This window comes from Miscanthus floridulus, chromosome 5 (genome assembly GCF_019320115.1).
Source record: "Miscanthus floridulus cultivar M001 chromosome 5, ASM1932011v1, whole genome shotgun sequence".
NCBI classification, from domain to species: Eukaryota; Viridiplantae; Streptophyta; class Magnoliopsida; order Poales; family Poaceae; genus Miscanthus; species Miscanthus floridulus.
The window spans coordinates 18,085,064-18,104,065 of record NC_089584.1 but is presented as its reverse complement, the minus strand read 5'-3'; the positions used below and the strand labels follow the sequence as shown (position 1 = coordinate 18,104,065).

Genomic DNA, 19,002 nt, shown 5'->3' with positions numbered 1-19,002 from the left:
CCCCCTTTATAATACGTCTTTTCTTATACTCAAATTCAAAATATAAAAGAATTTAAACCTTCTTTGAGTTTGAAGCCATCAACATTTGTAATTAGGGGCTCCTCCATTTTGTGTAACATCCTTGAATATAGATTCCCTGCTTGTCATCTTAATAAATCTCATTAGTTCTTTAATTACGTGGTCATTATCACCAAAACCCACAATTAGGGCTTGATTGTACTTTCACTTAATGGAGAAGCCAGGGATGAGCTGAATTGAGTTGAGGTGATCTAACCATGCTGAATTGGGCAAGCGAGGTTGGCCAGTCATGGTGGTAGAGAGAGAGAGGCAGTCAGCACTTTGCTCGTCCTCGCCTTAGCGGGACGCGATTGGCGCGATCAGGACACACATGTGTAGGCGCTATGGATAAGGCGTGCGTGCGTCCATGACCGACATGGCACGAGTGGCTATCGCACCATTATGGGCAAGACGACAGCAGGTATGGCCATGTGCTGATGCCACAGATAAGCCAAGCGCGCGCGCAGTAGTGGCAGGGCCACTGGTAGGGTGGACAGCGGTGCGAAGCAGCACAGCGCAGCACGGCCGTGGTGACACCAATGGTGGTAGCGCGAGGTAGGGCAGCAAGGTGCGGGGCTAGCGGCTCGCTGCGGCTGACCTCGGCCAAGCCTAGGCGGGCTCGACCAATCCTAGTGTGGCATCATGGGGTGGCCACGCAGGGACGCGGCCATGTGCCGTGGCATGGGGTGGCCACACGCATGGCGCCAAACATCCCTGAGGCTGTGCCATGCATGAATTTTAAAGCGTTGATACAAACTAAACTAATGAAGTTGGAGCTAAACCACCTTCACTATGCTAAAGAGGGTACATCAAACTACCATAAGGAACAAAAACATAGCACTGACCTTTAGCTAAATTTTCCAAAATTAATTCACCAACATGGCATTGTCTTGCTGTCTATAAACTTGAAAATACTCTGAGCTGGAACTTTGATCCCAAGTTCCATTTTTAGGCTATTAGAAATATTAGCTAGCAAGGTTATTTTTCTACAGCAAGTATTTCATTGTCATCTATAAAGTTCATATTCCAAACTTTATTTAAGCGCCACATATATGTTCTATAGCATTTTTGTTAAATAAAAATTTGTTTTAAACCCTACTTGATACATATGAGTTATGGAATAGCTTCTCATTTAACATTTTTATTGATCATCTTAAGTTACAAAAATGTTATCTACACATTCCATCACATGCATTATCACATAAACATGATGCTCATGACGTGATTTCGTAATTTGTTTAGGGCGTAACACCGAGGGTGTTACACCTGTTCACCATTTTGTTCAACATTGTTTGCCTCCACAACTATGTGAAAGTAGATAGGTTCTTCATCCACCTCCATTGCTAGTTAACTCTACTAGTCTTACTCGATGGTTCATTGTATCCTTGCTTAACCATACAGTCATTTAATATGGGCATGCTTGGTTCCTACCAACAAGGCTACCCTCGTCTTGTAGAGCGAGAATCTAGAACTAACGATGTGTTTGATTGGCTTGCTTGATCCTTTAGAGCTTGTGTTGGCTAGCTTTGAGCGTGATTTTTCTTATCACCACGAGTGAGCCACAAACGGCTCACCTGGTTTGGCAAGATTTTTCTTACCTGAGCTAGTAAGGCGAGGCTATCTCACCTAGGAACCAAGCAGGCCCTAGTGTTCTCCTATGTATGCTTGTGCCCTATGACTATGAAGATGGTGCCACTCCCTGCTCTCATGTCCTAGCAATTGTAGGTTGTACATCCTACATCCTATCTCATCACGTAATACTTGCCTACGACTATATGAACATTATCTCTGTTTGCACCTATGAGATTTAGACTAACGAATGCTTATAAATAATTCCTTATGTTCTCTCTTCTTCAATCGATTCTTCATGTGTCATAATTAATCAATATGGAAAAAATATATTGAGAACTAGAAGTATCCATGTGCATGTATTTATGTGGACTTCTAGAGTGTGAAAGTTAATTTTGTGTACTATATGATTCTTGGTATCTCAAAAACTCTAAAAGAATCCTTATAGAGGTTTGCAACAAATAAAGACTAATAACTATTCCCTAGATCCCGAATTATAAGTTATTTTAGATTTTCTAGATATGTTATTTTTAGTATATATCTAGACATAGTGTATAACTAAGTGCATAGTATAAAAATTATATACAAGGCAAAATATCTTACAACTTGGAATGGAGGAAGAATAAAGGTTTTATAAACATTATACAAATAACTTGGGGGATAACACTTAAATATAAGGTTACCAACAACTCTAGCTTCTGCAAAAGCAGATGATAAGCGAGCTACTTTCATCTCATTCGCTTTTGTAAAAGCCAATAGACAAAAAATTAGTAAGACCCATATTGTATAAACACATCTTTCTGAATACCATCAAAATATGCCCAAACAAGCTTGCATTTTGGCTAAAGGACCGAAAGTGGTACAAGCAAAAACATCCTAAATTTGAGTGTGAAATCAAGGAGAAAAAAGATAGTAAACGGTATGAAAGCATCTAGGCCCCTAGTTAGGTTATCGGTGATTAATGACAATACGTGATTACTATGACTAACGTGTGTTTTAGCAGAAACAATTGAGTTAGGTCACGGTAATGGAGATCGATTGGGCAATCAAGGTGGTCATGCCCCTACGATGGAAATCGTTTTGGTTTTCAAAGGATGGATGACACGGTTAAACATGGACTAGTTCTAAGTGTCGATTGGAGTTAGAGAGACACTTAGAGTAGTTTAGTACTTTGTTTTTCCTTTGGCCGTACTATTAAGAGGGGTATGAACGGGTAGCTTGACCTAGGTGAGACTAGTGAGTTAGGTGTGGTGCACACTTGTTAAAACTAGCACTAGGTAGCTCCACAATAGCCCTTTGATCCAATGGAGCAAACTTCATTCACATATGTTCGAGAGTTGGAAGTGAATGGAGGGTCAAATACTGACCGGACGCTAGCTCCGGTGTGACCGGACGCTAGCTCCGATGTGACCGGACGCTGGCTTAGTGTCTGGTCAGTTCATTTGACCAAGGTGAAAGTATCTGGAAGTGACCGGACACTGCGAGGTCATGTCACCGGACGCTGAGGACCAGCGTCCGGTCGACTCCCGTAAGGTCCTAGAGAGGGAGAATCCTGATCGGACGTGTTCATGGTCAATGCTGACCAGGACGCTTGATCAGGTTTCGGCTACTGACCGGACGCTGCTCAGCAAGTGACCGGACTCTAGAGGTCCAGCGTCCGGTCGACATCAGTAAGGTTCTAGTGAGGGGAAAACGTGACCGGACACGTCCAGGTCAGTGTTGATCAGGACGCTGCCAGCGTCCGGTCAACTCTTATCCACTAGAGCTCGGGGTGTATTGACCGGTGCATCCGGTCAATATGATCGGAGCGTCCGATCACCCCATAGAGGCACATAACGGTTTGTTTTTCAGCCGGTGTTATAAATACAACCTTCGCTCATGTGTGGGGGTACTTTTGCTCATTCCTAACAGCGAAGAAACACCTTAGAGAGTGCCAAGAAGAGCAAGGTCCTAGTGAGGTGGTTGAGATTTGAGAATCCCAAAGAGAGCCCTCATTAGTAAGATCAAGAGTAGCAAAGTGTGCATCCACCTTCTCATTAGGCTTGTCGTGGTCAAGTGAGAGTTCGTGCTTGTTACTCTTGGTGATCACCATCACCTAGATGGCTTGGTGGTGATTGGGAGTTCGATGATCACCCGGCGGAGCTTGTGGGTGACCCAACTCAAGTTGTGAGCGGTTGTGGGTGATTCAACATGACGGAGTGTCGAAGAATCAACCTGTAGAGAGCACTTGATTCTTGCGCGGATCAAGAGGGAGCTACACCCTTGCGTGGGTGCTCCAATGAGGACTAGTAGGGGAGTGGCGACTCTCGATACCTTGGCAAAACATTCACCGCGTTCCTCCTTCTCTATTTACTTTGAGCATTTACTTTGTGCAATTCAATTCTTGTCTTTACATTCATAGAATTGCCATGCTAGAGTAGGATTGGAACTTAGGTTGCAAGTCTTTTGTGTGGTAGAACAATTAGAAACACTTTCTAGGCACAAGGGGTTAATTGGGCTAACCATATGATTTAATTATTGTAAAGAAATTTAGAATTAGCCCAATTCATCCCCCCCCTCTTGGGCATCTTGATCCTTTCACGGTACATATGGAAACTATAAATTTGAGTGAAATGAGTCAGAAACTAGTCTATTTGTGGGGCACCATTTGTTTTGAATAAAGACTCAAAAAAGTGTCTCATATATAAAACAAATGCTAATATAAAAGATGGATAACTTGACATAAGACGGCCTTAAAAATCTGAATACATAAAACACCAACCAAGTCATCTTTTCTCCTTAGGTTGTTCACCACCCAAAACATAATAAATGGCAATAAGGGAAAAGAACATACGCAAACACCCTTGCCATAAAAGACTTTAGATTATGTAAAAGCCACTTGTTTCTGGCAATAAGGTCTAGTGAAAGAATATTAGATGAGGAACCCCGAGGAACATAAGCTTACAAGTTCTTCACCACTAGAACAAAAGTGTTAGTGCTTAAAAAAAGAACATAAGTGTTAGCGCTTAAAAAAGAACAAAAGTGTTAGAGAAAGCAGGACCTTCCCAAAGACTAAAAAAGAAACTGAAATCAGTACATTGAAAGTCAACCAATAGCTTCCTAACATATTTCATTGAACATACTCTCACTGGCCCTTTGTTTGTGCCATATTAGCCCTCACAAGGCAAAAAAATGACTAAAGAGACCTTATTCTAATGCCTAGTGTTGTAACTACCTTGTTGGTAGCATCGGGAACCAAAACCTAATAAATGAAATAAGAATGAATGAACAAAAAAACTAAATCTACTAAGCATAATTGGTGAAGTAGTCCTAAGCAGGTCTCTCGGAGTCGCTCTAAAGGAAACTAAGGGAGTGTTTGGGACTGCTCCACAAACACTACTCAACAAACTCCACCGTGGAGCAGCTTTACAAAAAACTAGAGTTTGTAGAGCACCTCTTTAGATGCTCTCATAACTCCACCTTTTTTCCTCAAACAGAGTGCGTGGAGCTAAAACTGTTTGGCTAAAAAATATGGAGCGGAGCATGTCCCAAACACCCCCTAAAATGCCATAATACTTTGGGGGTATCATTGGAAATACTAGACAATGGGAGGTGCGGACATGAAAAACACATAAGCATCCTTGAACCACGCATGAACATGCCCATACGGTGGCATCTCATTGGCCAAGCTTTTGCATTACTTCTGCCCTCAACTGGTCAAAATAAGGAGTTCCAATTCCAATAGACCCATCAATAAGACATCGCTTGGACGGGGACCTGTTTGTCGTGTAAAGTGAGCAACGCCACATCTGGATGACCCGGTGGTGGCGTGATCGTCGACGTCGACCAAATTTTTAATTTTTTAAGCCTTTTTTTGAAAAAAAAATCACAAATATGCTCCTGGAGGTAAGATTTCAAAATCTGGACCCTTAGCTCGGCGCCATAGTTGCTGACGTCGAGCTTACACTGCTCGGCGCCATCATTGCTGGCGCTGAGGTCTTGGGCTCAACGCAGACATGGCGGTGACTTGGTAGGCAGCTCGACGCCATAGATCTGAGCTTGGCGCCGAGCTTGGCGCCGTAGATCCTGGCGCCGAGCTCGGCGCCATGATTTATGGCGCCGAGGTGGTGTTTTAACCCCGGCCCCAACCATCCTGCCCGAGCCTTCTTCTTCTTTCTCCTCCCTCTCAGGTTTTTTCTCTCCCCACTTCGCTCTACCTCACGAATCGGTATATTAGACCTTGAAAACTTTGATTTAATCTATAGATCTTCGAGAGCAAGGTATCCTCGCTCCCCTCCTAGTTTTTGTCGCATAGATTTGGTTTATATTAGTCGAATTTTTCAACCTAAGAATCATCATTACTTAGAGTTTTATTCTATCTCTCAATATTTATATTATACAACCGTAGGATGATGCCAAGGCGTGGAAAAACTAGCAAATCTAGGTAACCGCGGCGCATGTAGTTATGTTATGGGTTCATTGTTGTGCATCAAATGGGAAACCCTAGATTTAGGGTTTAATGTTAATTGCATTTGGTTCTTAGAACGAAATTGGTTGTATTATAGTTATGGTTCTCATTGACATTAATTTGTGATGTTTTGATTTTTGTTTGTTAAATTACATCCATTTTGTTAGATGCAAGAAATGTATCGGGAGGAGTTTTAGGCGAAAACAGAGTCGTCCTCGAGAATTATACCCCGACGCGTCTAGCAAAGATGCCACCGTCCCTTCTGACCTCCCTGTCCCTAACTGTGACCGTGGTTTCCCGACCCACGTGTTTCAATCGAGACATCCAGACACAGCGGCGCGTTGCTTCTACACATGCAGTCGTTTTAATGTAAGTAATTGTTTTCACTATCTTTTTTTCTTTATTTGTGTAAGTATGCTACTAATATTTTATTGGAATTTTGTTGTGTAGGACCATGAGAGGTGCTTTTTCTTTCCGTGGATTGTGGCCAAGTCTACCACACTTGCCGCACTCGTACTGCTCGGGGTCAGTAAGAAATGGGGTTCTTCTCCCACGCCTCATTCTTCCGGGTATCTGATCCATAACCATCATATGCCTCGCCCTCTTTCTTGATCCACGCTTGTTCCAACGGTAAGCTAGATCCACAATGTACTTTTGCCCATCATATGGAGGCCACTCTCCAGGGTCCTAGAAAGGCACGAAGCGGAGGTTCCATGTGTGCACAAGCGTGTCGACACTGAACTCGTGAGGTATTCTGCTCTCGATATTATAGTTGCGAGGTCTAGCTGCTGCCACTAAATGGGAACATAGAAAGTGGTACTGCCTTTGTTTACCATAAATACATTTGAAATCTTGGAGGATAACCACATGCATCCTCGACTCTCGGACCTCGCCGTTGGACGTTGTACCGTCCCTATGCTCGACCTGCTAAGTCCCTGTGGCGTGGTCAAAGCATGTAACCTCATGGGCGCGGCCAAGGCGGCCGCGGGCGCAGGCGACACGTCGGGCGAGGCGAGGGCACGGCGTGGGCGCGGGGACCGGCGCGGCCACAATGTCTGGCGCGGGGCGGGGGCGAGGGTGCCAGGCGCGGCGTGGGCGGCCGGGCGTGGGCGCGGGCGGCCGGGGGCGGGAGAGGGGCACCGAGCTCAGCGCCAAGATCTATGGCGCCGAGGTGCCCGCCAAATCACCGTCACGTCTGCTTCGAGCCCAAGAGCTCGGTGGTAGCAAGTCATGTAAGCTTGGCGTCAGCAACGATAGCGCCGAGCTGAGAGTCCAGATTTTAAAATCTTAGCTCCACGGGAATATTTATGAAAAAATTAAAAAAAAACTAAAAAATAGTAAAAAATTCGGTCGGCCCCTTATGCCACGGTTTTGCCGCGCAAGCGCCATGGCTTACGCAGAATAGCCGTGTTCCGGATGTCAGCACAGAGACACGGACAGGGGCCAGCAGCAACGCCTGAAGAAGGCATGTACTGGCGCGAGGCGCCATGGTAACCGTCGTGCAGAGCTAGCCTAGGTGAACGAACGCCATGGACGCCTGTCTGCCATGGTTTCAACATTTCAAGCGGCCGACGGCACACGACAGCAATAATTAATCACTCAAATGCATACTACGGGTACTGGAATACCAGAGTCCAAGAATCATGCTAGCTAGCTCTATCTATGCCTCTACCAAGAATCGATCAGCAAAGCAGAGCATGCTAGAGTGCTGTGACACTCCTGGTAGCAGTAGCAGAGCAGCAGTCATAAAGCATGCGTGCAAGACGAATTCTGTCAATACTCCCACTGGCGCAGATCCATGCCTTCCGGCGGGCTGGGCTCGACCTTCTTGGAGCCCACGTCCTTCCAGTCGGTCGACAGCACCATGCCGTTGGACTCCTGGAACGATTTCGTCATCGCCCGCAGCATGTCCTCGTCGGCGTTCCCGAAGATGTCCTGGAAGAACTTGTTGGCCGCCGCGTCGCCGTCCAGCTTCTCCTCCTTCTCTTCCTTCTTCACCTGCGCCTCGATCTTGTCCCAGTCCTTCTTCCTGCCCCTGGACGACGACGACGGGTAGCACGGCCTCTGGGCGCCACCGCTCGCCGCCGGTGACGCCGCGGCGGTGAACTTGAGCTTGTCGGTGAACTCCAGCGACGTCCACGTCGTTCCCGGCTCCGCCTTGGCGAGGCGGACCTCGATCTTGGCGGTGAGCACGGCGAACCTGCACTTGTCGGGGACGATCTTCCCGAACAGGCGGGGCTGCAGGTGGTACGCCGCCTCGCCGGGGACCTCGACGGAGACGCTCATCATCTGCTCGCCGAACTCCACCGCGACGTGCTCGGGCGCCACGCCCTTGGCGAACACGGTCACCACCACCTCTGCCGCGCTGTTGTAGAAGTCGTGCCTGTACTTGGGCTTTTCAGCGGGGCCAGGTACGGGCGCAGCAGTGGCGACGACGGCGCTCGCCTCGGTCTCCATCGGCTTGGGCGCCTTGCCGTCGATCTCCTTCATCAGCCTGCCGAACCGCGCGTCGCCGGGGGCCAGGGCGGCGCCGGCCTCGACAGCGGCCCGGCGGCGCCGTACTGCTCCAGCTTGACGCAGGCGTGGGCCCTGCGGAGGTGCGCCCGGGCCATGGCGGGGTCGAGCTCGACGGCGCGAGCGGCGTCCGTGGCGGCGGCCGCCGCGAAATCGCCAATCTTGGTGTAGGCCTGGGCGCGATCGGCGTAGAGCGCGGCGGTCGGCGGGTCCGCGGCGATGGCCTGCGTGTAGAGCGCGGCAACGAGGGCGAAGTCGTCGTCCATGAAGGCCTCCCTCGCCTTGTGCTCCAGCTCATTGGAGGGCGTCGCCATGGGTGTGGCGAAGCCGGCGTCGGCGAGGCTTGATGATCGGGGTAAGATTCGATGGATCGCGTGTTTATCGAGATTTTGTTGCGTTTGGTCGTTGCCACGACGTCACGTATTTGTAGGCGCTCAGCCACGGTTTGGTTCGTCCCCGTCCATTCGTGCACGATCGGAACACGAGTCCCGGATATCTTTCGACTCGAAGCCTTGCCAACTTCAGCTTAATCATCGCAAATTTCTTTCCCTTGCAAATTTGATTAGCCAAACAGAGTATAGTAGTAATAAGGAAATATTATATTTTATTCATTCAAAAACCAGCCCATTTATCTTAGTTTTTTAGCCAAAACAGTATTTTTCTCTTACAACAATTTAGTCAGAATTAGTCAAATTTCAGCGAGTCGAACGGGGCTAACGGTGCCCAGGGAGAAAGAATAAAAATTCAAGAAAAACGCCGAACTTTATAGTCAGTGTACCACTGTATACGTCTGTACCTGCGTGGGCAGCTGAGCTATCACGGTATCCATACACTCGCAGCATCCCTCCCGTCCACCCGCCGCGTCCGTACACCGGAGTATGCTCTCCACACCCGCTGCAGGCGGGCGCTTCCGCCGGGGAGGTCTGCCCTGGAGGCTTCGTCCGTGCTCCTGCCTGGCGTCGCCGCCGTCCTCCAGCGGCGGCGGCGGCGAGCCTGAGTACGTTCTGAATTTCACCGGTCTTTTCCTGGATCTTTTTCCTGCTCTTTTTTCTTTCTTTTAGTGAAGGAAACGTGTGTATTGACCAATATGTTAATATCTAGCTTTTTCAAGTATACTCGTCAGCCATAGCTTTATGTCACCGTCACTGATTAGCTGATTGTAGATTGGTACAGGCTGTAGGTGTTGGATCTTTTACAGGAACTTCTGCAGCTGCATCTGCTGCTGCTATCAGGTCATAGTCATCTTTGCTACTCATATAGTTCTATCTGTTACTAGAAAGTAGAAACCTTGGAGTTATTGCTTTGGGGAGACGGAAATATTTATATTAGTTTTAGGTGCCTTCTGTCCCATTCTTGTTTTTCTGGGCCATGAATCATGGCCACATAAGAGAGAGATATAGGCACATGAAAACATGATGCAAATGTGAGTGGATAATTTATCTTATGAGCATAACTAACTTGAACCCTGTTGATTTGAACCTTAGATGGGTATCAAAGGATGGCATTGGGGCTTTTGGGCGTCTTCTCATTGGTACTGTTATTACTTTTTTTCATCATGTCAGAATTTAGTGTTTAGGAAGATTTATGGATGGCATCTTTAGGTGGACGCTTTGGAGCGCTTTTCGATGATGACCCAAAGAAGTGGAGGATGTATGCAGATATCATTGGAAGTGCTGGAAGGTTGGCAATAATAAGTTCTTAAAATAACAGAAGCAGATCTTCATAACCATGTTACAAGTAGTCTAATGAAGAAACAAAACTCTGTCCTAATATTATATGTACCATTTTGCAGCATATTTGAACTCATGACTCCACTGTATCCAGGTTACTTCCTCCCACTTGCATCATTGGGGAATCTTGCAAAGGTATTCTGAAAAGATATTACACTCGCATTTAGTTGGGCTGCAGCAGACATTTAGTGCCCCTATGGCGTGTAAGATCATTGACTCCAAATTTTTAAGCAGGCCATAGCAAGAGGATTTAAAGATCCTTTCTTCCGTGTTATCCAAAATCACTTTGCAGAATCTGGAAATCTTGGAGAGGTTGCTGCAAAGGTATTGACTGCAGTAAAATACTTTTCTTATAGTCAGTTGTGTTCCTAATGTCTTCTGACTGCAGCATTGACATTGTCACAGTTCTGGGATCTGATTTAATTAATATACTGTGTAATGTTTCTTTTTTGTGAAAACCGGAACGAAATTACAAATTACAATCATTAAAGATAAGGATAAAAATGCCTTGAAACTCCTTGCAAGAATAATCCTTTAAGAAACAGTATTGTATTTTCAGGAGGAAGTATGGGAAGTAGGAGCTCAGCTTTTAGGCTTTTAGGCCTTTCAATCGGTGTACTTATTATGGTATACAGTTCATTAAGTTTTATATGTTGTTTATATCGAACCACATTTCTGTATACCAATCTTATTGATCAGTTATGTTATTGCATTGATGGAGACAGATGCCATCATTTTTTATCCATTTACAGTTGCTGTTTTTATTCTAGGATACCGTAGGTGTAAAGTCATCATACTTAACTCTTGCTTTAACTTGGCTGAGTGTTCGTCTTCTACATCTTTGGTTGCGCTATCAGTCCCTATCAGTTCTCAAGTTCCACACAGTAAGGTGCTTGGCCCAAATTGTGTTTTGCTTGATGAAATGAAATAATTATGTTGAAGATTTCCATGTTTGACTGCATTTTCATATATGCATTAATCCTCTTTATGGTAATATTGATAGATAAACCTAAAACGTGGCCGGATTCTTGTGAGATCACATGTTGCACAACATACTGTTCCTGGTGACATTTTCTTCTCACTGATTATTTTTACATTTTTCTTGTTATTTTCTGAAACAGTTCTAGTAACTTCTTAGTACCTGGTGTTTTTGGCTTGCTGTTTTAGGTTATGTTGCTTGCAATGAGGAAGAAAACATTTTAACATGGGAAAGATTCTTGCGTCCACAAATTTCTTTTGGTGTGCCCATGGAAAGAATGCTTGGTGGTGATGAATCCAGTGACATGGTATGAATAGCCAATTCTGTTAACTTTGGTAGCTTCACTTTTCCCACACTTTTTACAATCTTAAAGCTAAACGGTAAACACTAAACAGTCAGTCACCCTTATTTACCATGAGGCCAGTTTAAACAGTGTTTAAACAAAGTTAAACAGCCTAAATGGTTTTGTGTAGTACCACTAAATATACATATTTATGCATAAAAAATCTAATATGCTAGCAAATATTCATATTTATGCATGCAAAAATAAGTATTATAGCAAGTAAAAATTTTGGGGAAGGAAACTAAATCCCATTCCCGAAGGGCGGGCCAGGTGCAAGCGGTAGAGTCTTACCGCCTGTGACCGGAAGGTCCCGGGTTCGAGTCGCGGTCTCCTCGCATTGCACAGGCGAGGGTAAGGCTTGCCACTGACACCCTTCCCCAGACCCCGCACAGAGTGGGAGCTCTCTGCACTGGGTACGCCTTTTTAAAAAAAAAACTAAATCCCATTCCCTCTTGTATGTTCACGATGTCAATTAGTTGGGTGCCAATGTGGTGGCTGACATCGTCCCATTTACTAATCAATGACTTAAAAGGACGTTTAGTTCGTCTAATAACATTTTATTTAAACCACTTTCCCATTTTTGACCGTTCAAATCAACCCATTTAATGAACTGTTTATTGCCTAAACAACACAGCTACTCTTTTTTTTTACCATTTAAACAATCTAACCTGCCATTTAGGCAAACAGTGATCTTATCTGTAGATGGGCTTCCTTGGGACGGTACCTTGGGAATTAGAATTAGTGGGGGTAACAGTTGGGTTGTAGTTAATATTTTAGGACTCAATGTAGAGCTCAGTTTGCAATCAACCACTGCATGACATACTTGTTTCTTTTTCCTTAAATCCTAGCCTCTCTCCTGATTGACATTTTATTTCCTGTTCCGTTTATAACTACCTGGATTGACATGCAATCTATGTTTCATTAACCTAACCTTGAATGAACTAGAAATTGGTGAGAACACATCCAAGAAGAAATTAGTGACAACATGTCAACATGCCAGTTTTGAGTAAAATGTAGGGGGCATTCAACTTTTTCACCATCAGCCATTCCTGTTAAATCTACTGAAGTAATCTGTTTCTTTTAGAACAATTTTAGCGTTGGTGGGTGTCAATAAGAATCAGTAGCTTGTCTGTGGCTTAGTCTGACTCGGGAAAAACCAGCAGGCAGCAGCAAGCCATGTATCCAGGAGCTAATGGTCAGTAGCAGTTCCATTGGCTATTTCATAACCTCTGTTTAAAAAGGCAATGCCCAGCTCTGCCTAAGCCGCGGTAAGTAGAGCTGCATCGCCTCGACTAGCACCTAGGTATTTTTGTCTATTTTTTTCCTGCATAGAGATGTTTTCGACTTGATGTATGTAAATAGATGGACAAATTAGAGATGAAGAAAGACAAACTGCAACCATAGTACTCATGGATGCATGGTTCTGATATGCTAATTTTCGTTATCTAGCATATAAGTACTCAACCCACAGGAAGTCATAGAATACAAACGTCAAGAAACGCCTTGGCGCTAGGAGCCCAACTGCCTGCCTAGTGCCTAGTGCCTAGTGCCTAGTGCCTAGTGCTTTTTGAACATTATTATTCACAACACAACTCATTTGGTTTCGCTTTCTCAAGTAATTTCCAAACCTGTTCACTCTTGAATCTGCAAGAGTGTATTCTGCATGTCATTTAATTACTTTGGGCCAATCTGTTAAATTATTGAACAGGTGGATAGATTATTGAAGTTGTACAAGAATGAGAAGTATATCCTCTTCTTTGAGCAGTTTGGATCAAGGGAGCCAACATTTCTAGTTACTTTCAAGGTAATCTACTACTGAAACGGCATTGAAATAGCTGGGCACCAGTTCAAATTAATATCCTAATCTGCTTCACTGTTTTTTCAGGAGTCGGCAACAAGCATGTCAGTCCTAAGGAGCCTGTGGCAAGCACATTGGCTTCACAAGAATCAGCTAAGGCAGGAGGAGGTTTTCCCTTGGTTAGAAGAAAGCCTAGTTGCATTGGAGAATGGATTTACTGACTTCCTCGAGCAAATGTGTAGCGCTGGCTGGGATCAGAACCTAATCATTTTGAAAGTGCCAAAAGAGCCCGTCTTGGTGCTGGAACATCTAGACCAAGAGGAGTGAGATGCCACTGTTGCTTACAAATCATCCTCCTGATAACTTGCTCTTTTATGGGTTTCACGGTTCGTACTGGTGCTAACCTAGAGGACAATGTAGAATCTTCTTTTCTATTGCGTGATCATGACCTGCTGAATCAGTTGCAACTGAGCATCGTGTAGGAGCCGAGATTCCCATGCGGCAGATGCTTATAGTGAACTAACAATTCATATTATAAGAAACTCTGTTTGGCATGTAACCAGATGTTTGTCTTCACACTCAAAAATAGAAATATTGCATCAGCTGATTTTGTTATTCCTTAGCAACTGCGGTCAAGTGGTCAATTGAGCTGATGCTAAACGGCACTCGCTTGTCTCCTCGACTATTTTTTTTTTTATCTAATCTGATGCCATGCATCAAATTTCTATCATTCGCATGAAAGCTTTGGTGAGACCAGTCACAAATACTTAGCGGGGTTTTTTTTTTGTTTTGCACGGACACATTCACAGAAACATAACTTCATTTTTTGTTACAAAATACAACAACAACAAAGCCTTTGTTTTTTGTTACAAAATATTTATAAAAAAGTATTGTAAAGGCCCCGTTCGCTGGTCTAAAACTAGACTGAAACCGGCTGAAAACACTATTCCGGCTGAATTGTTGTGAAAGAAAAACACTATTTCGGCTTGAAAAAAAGAAGCCGAACAAGCCGAATATGAGGATAAGCCGAACATGGCCAAAGGTGCATAGTTAGCTGCACGCTCCTGACATAATGTTGATATGAGATTAAACCGATAAAAGCCATCATTGACAAGTGCCCATAAGCAAGTCAGGATTCAAAAGCAACCGAAACCTATTTATAGACCTAACTGGCTAACTCCTTGGGAGCATTGCTGCAGTAGACAACTATTGGGTTCAACAGCATTTGTTTGATATGGGTCTTCAGCATGTGTTGATATGGGATTCAAAAGCAGCCGAAGCACGTGTGGATATGGGTCTTCAGCATCTTAGCTAAGGGGACCAAGATGGTACAAAAGAAGATGCGGCAGCAGCTAGTAAATGGCTGGTTTCTTGTCAAAATTGCTACCGAACGATATAAACCAAGCATCAGACTTTGGATTTGCCCTTTCCCTTTACTGCATGAGTGAAGCGAGTTTTCTTTGCTTTCCTGTTCTTTCCGCCAGAATCAGCCATCTGAGTCATCATCACTACTGTTGCCATGCTTGCCATTTGCTTTCTTCCGGGAACTTGATCCATAGATGTATTCCTTGGTCTTCTGTTTGGCCCTTTCTTCAGCAAGTTCATCTTCAGTTTTTGGTTTCCAAATGAAAATAGACCTACAAGGGCCACCTTGTGAGTTGTGGAGAGAAAAAAGATCTAGCACTGGATAACAATATTATGTACTTATATATCGCTAGGACTACCTTGAGCTTCCTGTAGCTAGGATGTCATCTTGCGGATGTAGCTTGTTCACTGGGCTGATGGTTGTTATGTCAGGGTCCATCACCTCAGCCAGAAGCTTCCCAGAACTGGTATCTATGAAATCAATTGGATGCAGAGCAACACCATTGTAGTTCTCACTTATGTAACGGCCAATAACTGCAACTGTTTCAGTGTAATCCTGCAGAGAATTAACATTCCATTTCAGAATTGGGCACAGCTATTGTGAAATAATAAAATCCAAAAAGTGCACTTTTTAATTATAGCTGAAACCTTTGGATCCCACTCAGCTTTGAAGGGAGTCAGATGACGATTGAAATCATGACTGTGCACAATTTCTCTACTTGGGGATTGCAGATCACCAAGAATATAGTCCCATACACGAATTCGGTTGTCCTGACAAGTTGTCAAGATCTTATTTCCGCTTCGTGGAGAAAAGTATCCTGAATTAACAACCCGTCCATGAGCAAGGCCGGCAAGGGGAGAGTTGGCTTCAAGCTTCCTTGTATCCCAAATACGGGCCTAATAATTACAGAGATGTGGAGATATCAAAATAGAAAACAAGAAAAGGGGGACCTTTACATATGCAGAACACACTCACATAGTGATCATTTCCGCTGCTTAGAAGAACTTCAGGTCGTGCAGGGTTGCAATGTAGGCTGGTTACCTTACTACCCTTTTTATGGATAAGAATTGGATGTCCAATTCTTGTCTTTGACCGCCTATCCAGGCTGCAAGAATTAATAATAGCTTACAACAGAATGCCACATATTTGATGCATGCAAGTGTGGAAGCGTACAACAATATCTCTGAATTCAAATGTAAAACAATCACCAATGACAAACCATTTGGAATTGAGCTGCCAAACAAATGCATAAAATGGATAACAAGAACAAACTGATCAGTTGTTTCAAAGGAAACTGCATATATAGCAATATTCTACACTATTACGAATAAATCTCAGAAAGGTACCACCCACTTCCTAAAGATACTTACAAGTAAAGAAAACCAAAGTTATCTGCCACCAAAAGAAGACCTTTGTCAGTGTTCAAGTCCATCCCGTATATCATGTGCCAAGAGCTTGGACCCTGTTGTGAGAAACAAAGAAGGACCAGAGTTCATTAAAAAAAAGCTCAAAATAGATAGAAATTAATTCAGATCAATGCTATCTAATGAATGCATAATTACAGAACAAGATGGGCGGAGGGAGGTAGAGAGAGACTGAAAAGTAACATCTATATAAATTCTTTTGAACAAAGTGATCTATAGAACATGACCTGAAAGTAAACTTACATTCCAACCATTCGGGTTGAGATTTAACAAGGGGGAGCCAATGCCAGTGTCCAAATCGGTAAAACTGATAGTACCATCAGAGGAAGCTGTATATACCATCCCATCGTTGGTGGTATCAATCCTGAACAAGGTCAAATTATGTTGCAACATTTTGTCCTTTGCACACGAAAAACAAAGAGACAAGAAACAACCATCAAGGAATACTCTTACTTCATGCTATTCAGAATGCAGGAGTGCACAGAATCATATGTAATCTTCTCATGCAACTTAACATAATCCCAGATACCCAGAAGCCCTTTCTGCATGGAGAGAACGGAGATGGATTAGTACGTGCCTACATGTTCCTGCAATCTAACCATTTTTGGGCACTCGAATGCAGAGATACAGATACTTGTAAGTAATTTAAGAGGGCAACAAAGTTCAACAGTAGTAGTGCAATACCTTGTCTCCTGATAAAAGAACATTGTTCTTAGTTGGATGAAACTCCAAGCATGTCACACGCCTCTGATGAAATTTTATGTTTCCACACTCTAGTTGGTTGGGTATCAGAAACTTAGGCTTAACCTAGCATTGATAAGAGGACAAAAGTGACAGATCTGGTACTAACAAAAAAGGGGTAATATGAAATATTGCGATTGGCAACAAAGAACACAGAAGATAACGCCTTAGTCAATTCACACTCGGTACCATGGAAATCTTGCCCTTGACTTGGCTCTGAAAGACATAATCTAGTGAAGTGTTTGTATTCCTTCTAGGGGCTGGGATGACACCATGCTCCATTGCTACTCTATGTGGGCAAGTCAAGGTTGTATGACCTGTCCATGATGAAAACATAGTGTTGGTGAATGAGAAAACAGCATTCGTGTCATTTTCATCTAAGGATCCATTGTGGACTTGTATTCCAAGATTCATTTGGTACTGTTGATAAAGCTTTAAAATCATAAGTAAAACATGTAAACTGCTATGAAGCATTAGGAAGCAGCTTTAAATCCCTGGGTGCAGAAACACAAGGAAATAATAATATATATGTTGGTTCGTCAGTGCAAGTTCTTTCAGTTTTTTTTTCTCTTTCACATAAATAATTAGCCTAACCTACTCTCACAGGCATTACTTTAAACAAGAATCCTTCGACAATGCTATTTCAGCATGTAACATGAACACTAATTTATAAAGACAAATCAGCCCAATCCACACTGAGAACAATTGTTCTGTCCATCCCAAATTAGTGACTCTTGTACCACAAAAGCATAACGAAATAATCACGCAGAATTAGAGATCAGCACCTGGCATCTTGCATAAGAAGCAAGGCTTCATGGGGCAGTCGATGTACACAGCCCCCTGGAACCCTGCCTGGTGCCCTGTCCTTTTGCACACCTGCGACCAGACATAACTCATGAAACTCCCTGATCGAGAAATGCATACAAAGGGGATCATAGACACTACACCATTATAAAAGGAAATCTTTGCGACAAAGAATCTCAAAATTTTGCTGAAGTGAACAGAAAAGAAGCGCTGTTACAAACTAAACGCTTAGAGGGCCATTTTCCATTAGGTCCGAAGCCCATTTTTCGTATTCAAAACTAGGAATTAGGCCACAACAAATAAACTGAGCGAAATTAATTTTAAAAATACTAATTTTGCGTCCAAGAGAAGCGACCGTTCCTAATTAACCCCCAAATGGTAAAAGTGAGTATGCAAAAGAAGCGGTTTCTATGTCCAAAATTCAAGTCCGGCTCCAAGACTCAGAAAGAAGCCGTCTTTCAGAACACAAATGGAAGGCACATAGCAAGGAGATGCGGCAAAACAAAATAGCCAGAAAATCTTTGAGATTTATTTTGCACCGACCACTACCTTGCACACTTTCTTGAGGCTGATGCTGATCGGGCCCTTCCTTCCGCCCCTCTTCTCCCCCGCCGCCGCAGCTGCGGATGACTGCTTGGCCGCAGGCTCGACAGCGACCGCCTCCTCTTCCTCCTCGTCATCGACGTCCTCTCCGGACGCTTCGGCATCTTCTTCCTCATCTCCTTCGTCGGAGGATGAGGAGGAGCTATCCACCCACTGCTCCTCCTCGTCAGAAGCCTCCTCGACGGCGTGCTTCCCGCCTCGGCGGCGGCGGCGGCGGCGGCGATTGTAGACGAAGTGGGTGCGGGTTGGGGGGCCCATGTGCCCCCAACAGGTCGAGGCCTCGGGAGGCGGGAATGGGGAGACGTGGAGGGGAACGGGGAGACGAGGCGGTTGGTCTGGGTTGTGGGGTTTATGGGTTCGGCGTCTGCTTGGTTTTATGGCTAGTTTAGGTTAATCATTTTCAAGAAATTTATTTAAGGTCTTGTTTAGATTGAGGATAGGAATTAGTATTTGGCACTGTAGCATTTCGTTTGTATTTGACAATTATTGTCCAATTATGGTCTAACTAGGCTCAAAAGATTCGTCTTATAATTTACAATCAAACTGTGTAATTAGTTATTTTTTTTATCTACATTTAATACTTCATGTGTCCAAAGATTTGATACGATGGAGAGAGTAAAAAAAACT

The 19,002-nt window shown here is 44.1% G+C and overlaps 1 protein-coding gene and 2 pseudogenes across 1 annotated transcript; 1 reads left to right on the top strand and 2 right to left on the bottom strand.

Annotated features, from left to right (window-relative positions):
• Positions 1-7,620: 7,620 nt before the first annotated feature.
• On the bottom strand, positions 7,621-9,283 carry LOC136451672 (protein SGT1 homolog; annotated as a pseudogene).
• Positions 9,284-9,375: 92 nt separating this feature from the next.
• Positions 9,376-14,039, top strand: LOC136451671 (protein root UVB sensitive 5-like; annotated as a pseudogene).
• A 463-nt stretch (positions 14,040-14,502) lies between these two features.
• On the bottom strand, positions 14,503-18,714 carry LOC136451670 (DNA damage-binding protein 2-like). Its single transcript, XM_066452359.1, is given in 12 exon segments — positions 14,503-14,925; positions 14,927-15,074; positions 15,162-15,358; positions 15,451-15,699; positions 15,779-15,908; positions 16,174-16,265; positions 16,471-16,591; positions 16,681-16,769; positions 16,912-17,034; positions 17,158-17,285; positions 17,754-17,844; positions 18,322-18,714. Coding segments are annotated over 12 exon segments (1,761 nt in total). The 5' UTR covers positions 18,634-18,714; the 3' UTR covers positions 14,503-14,844.
• Positions 18,715-19,002: the final 288 nt, after the last annotated feature.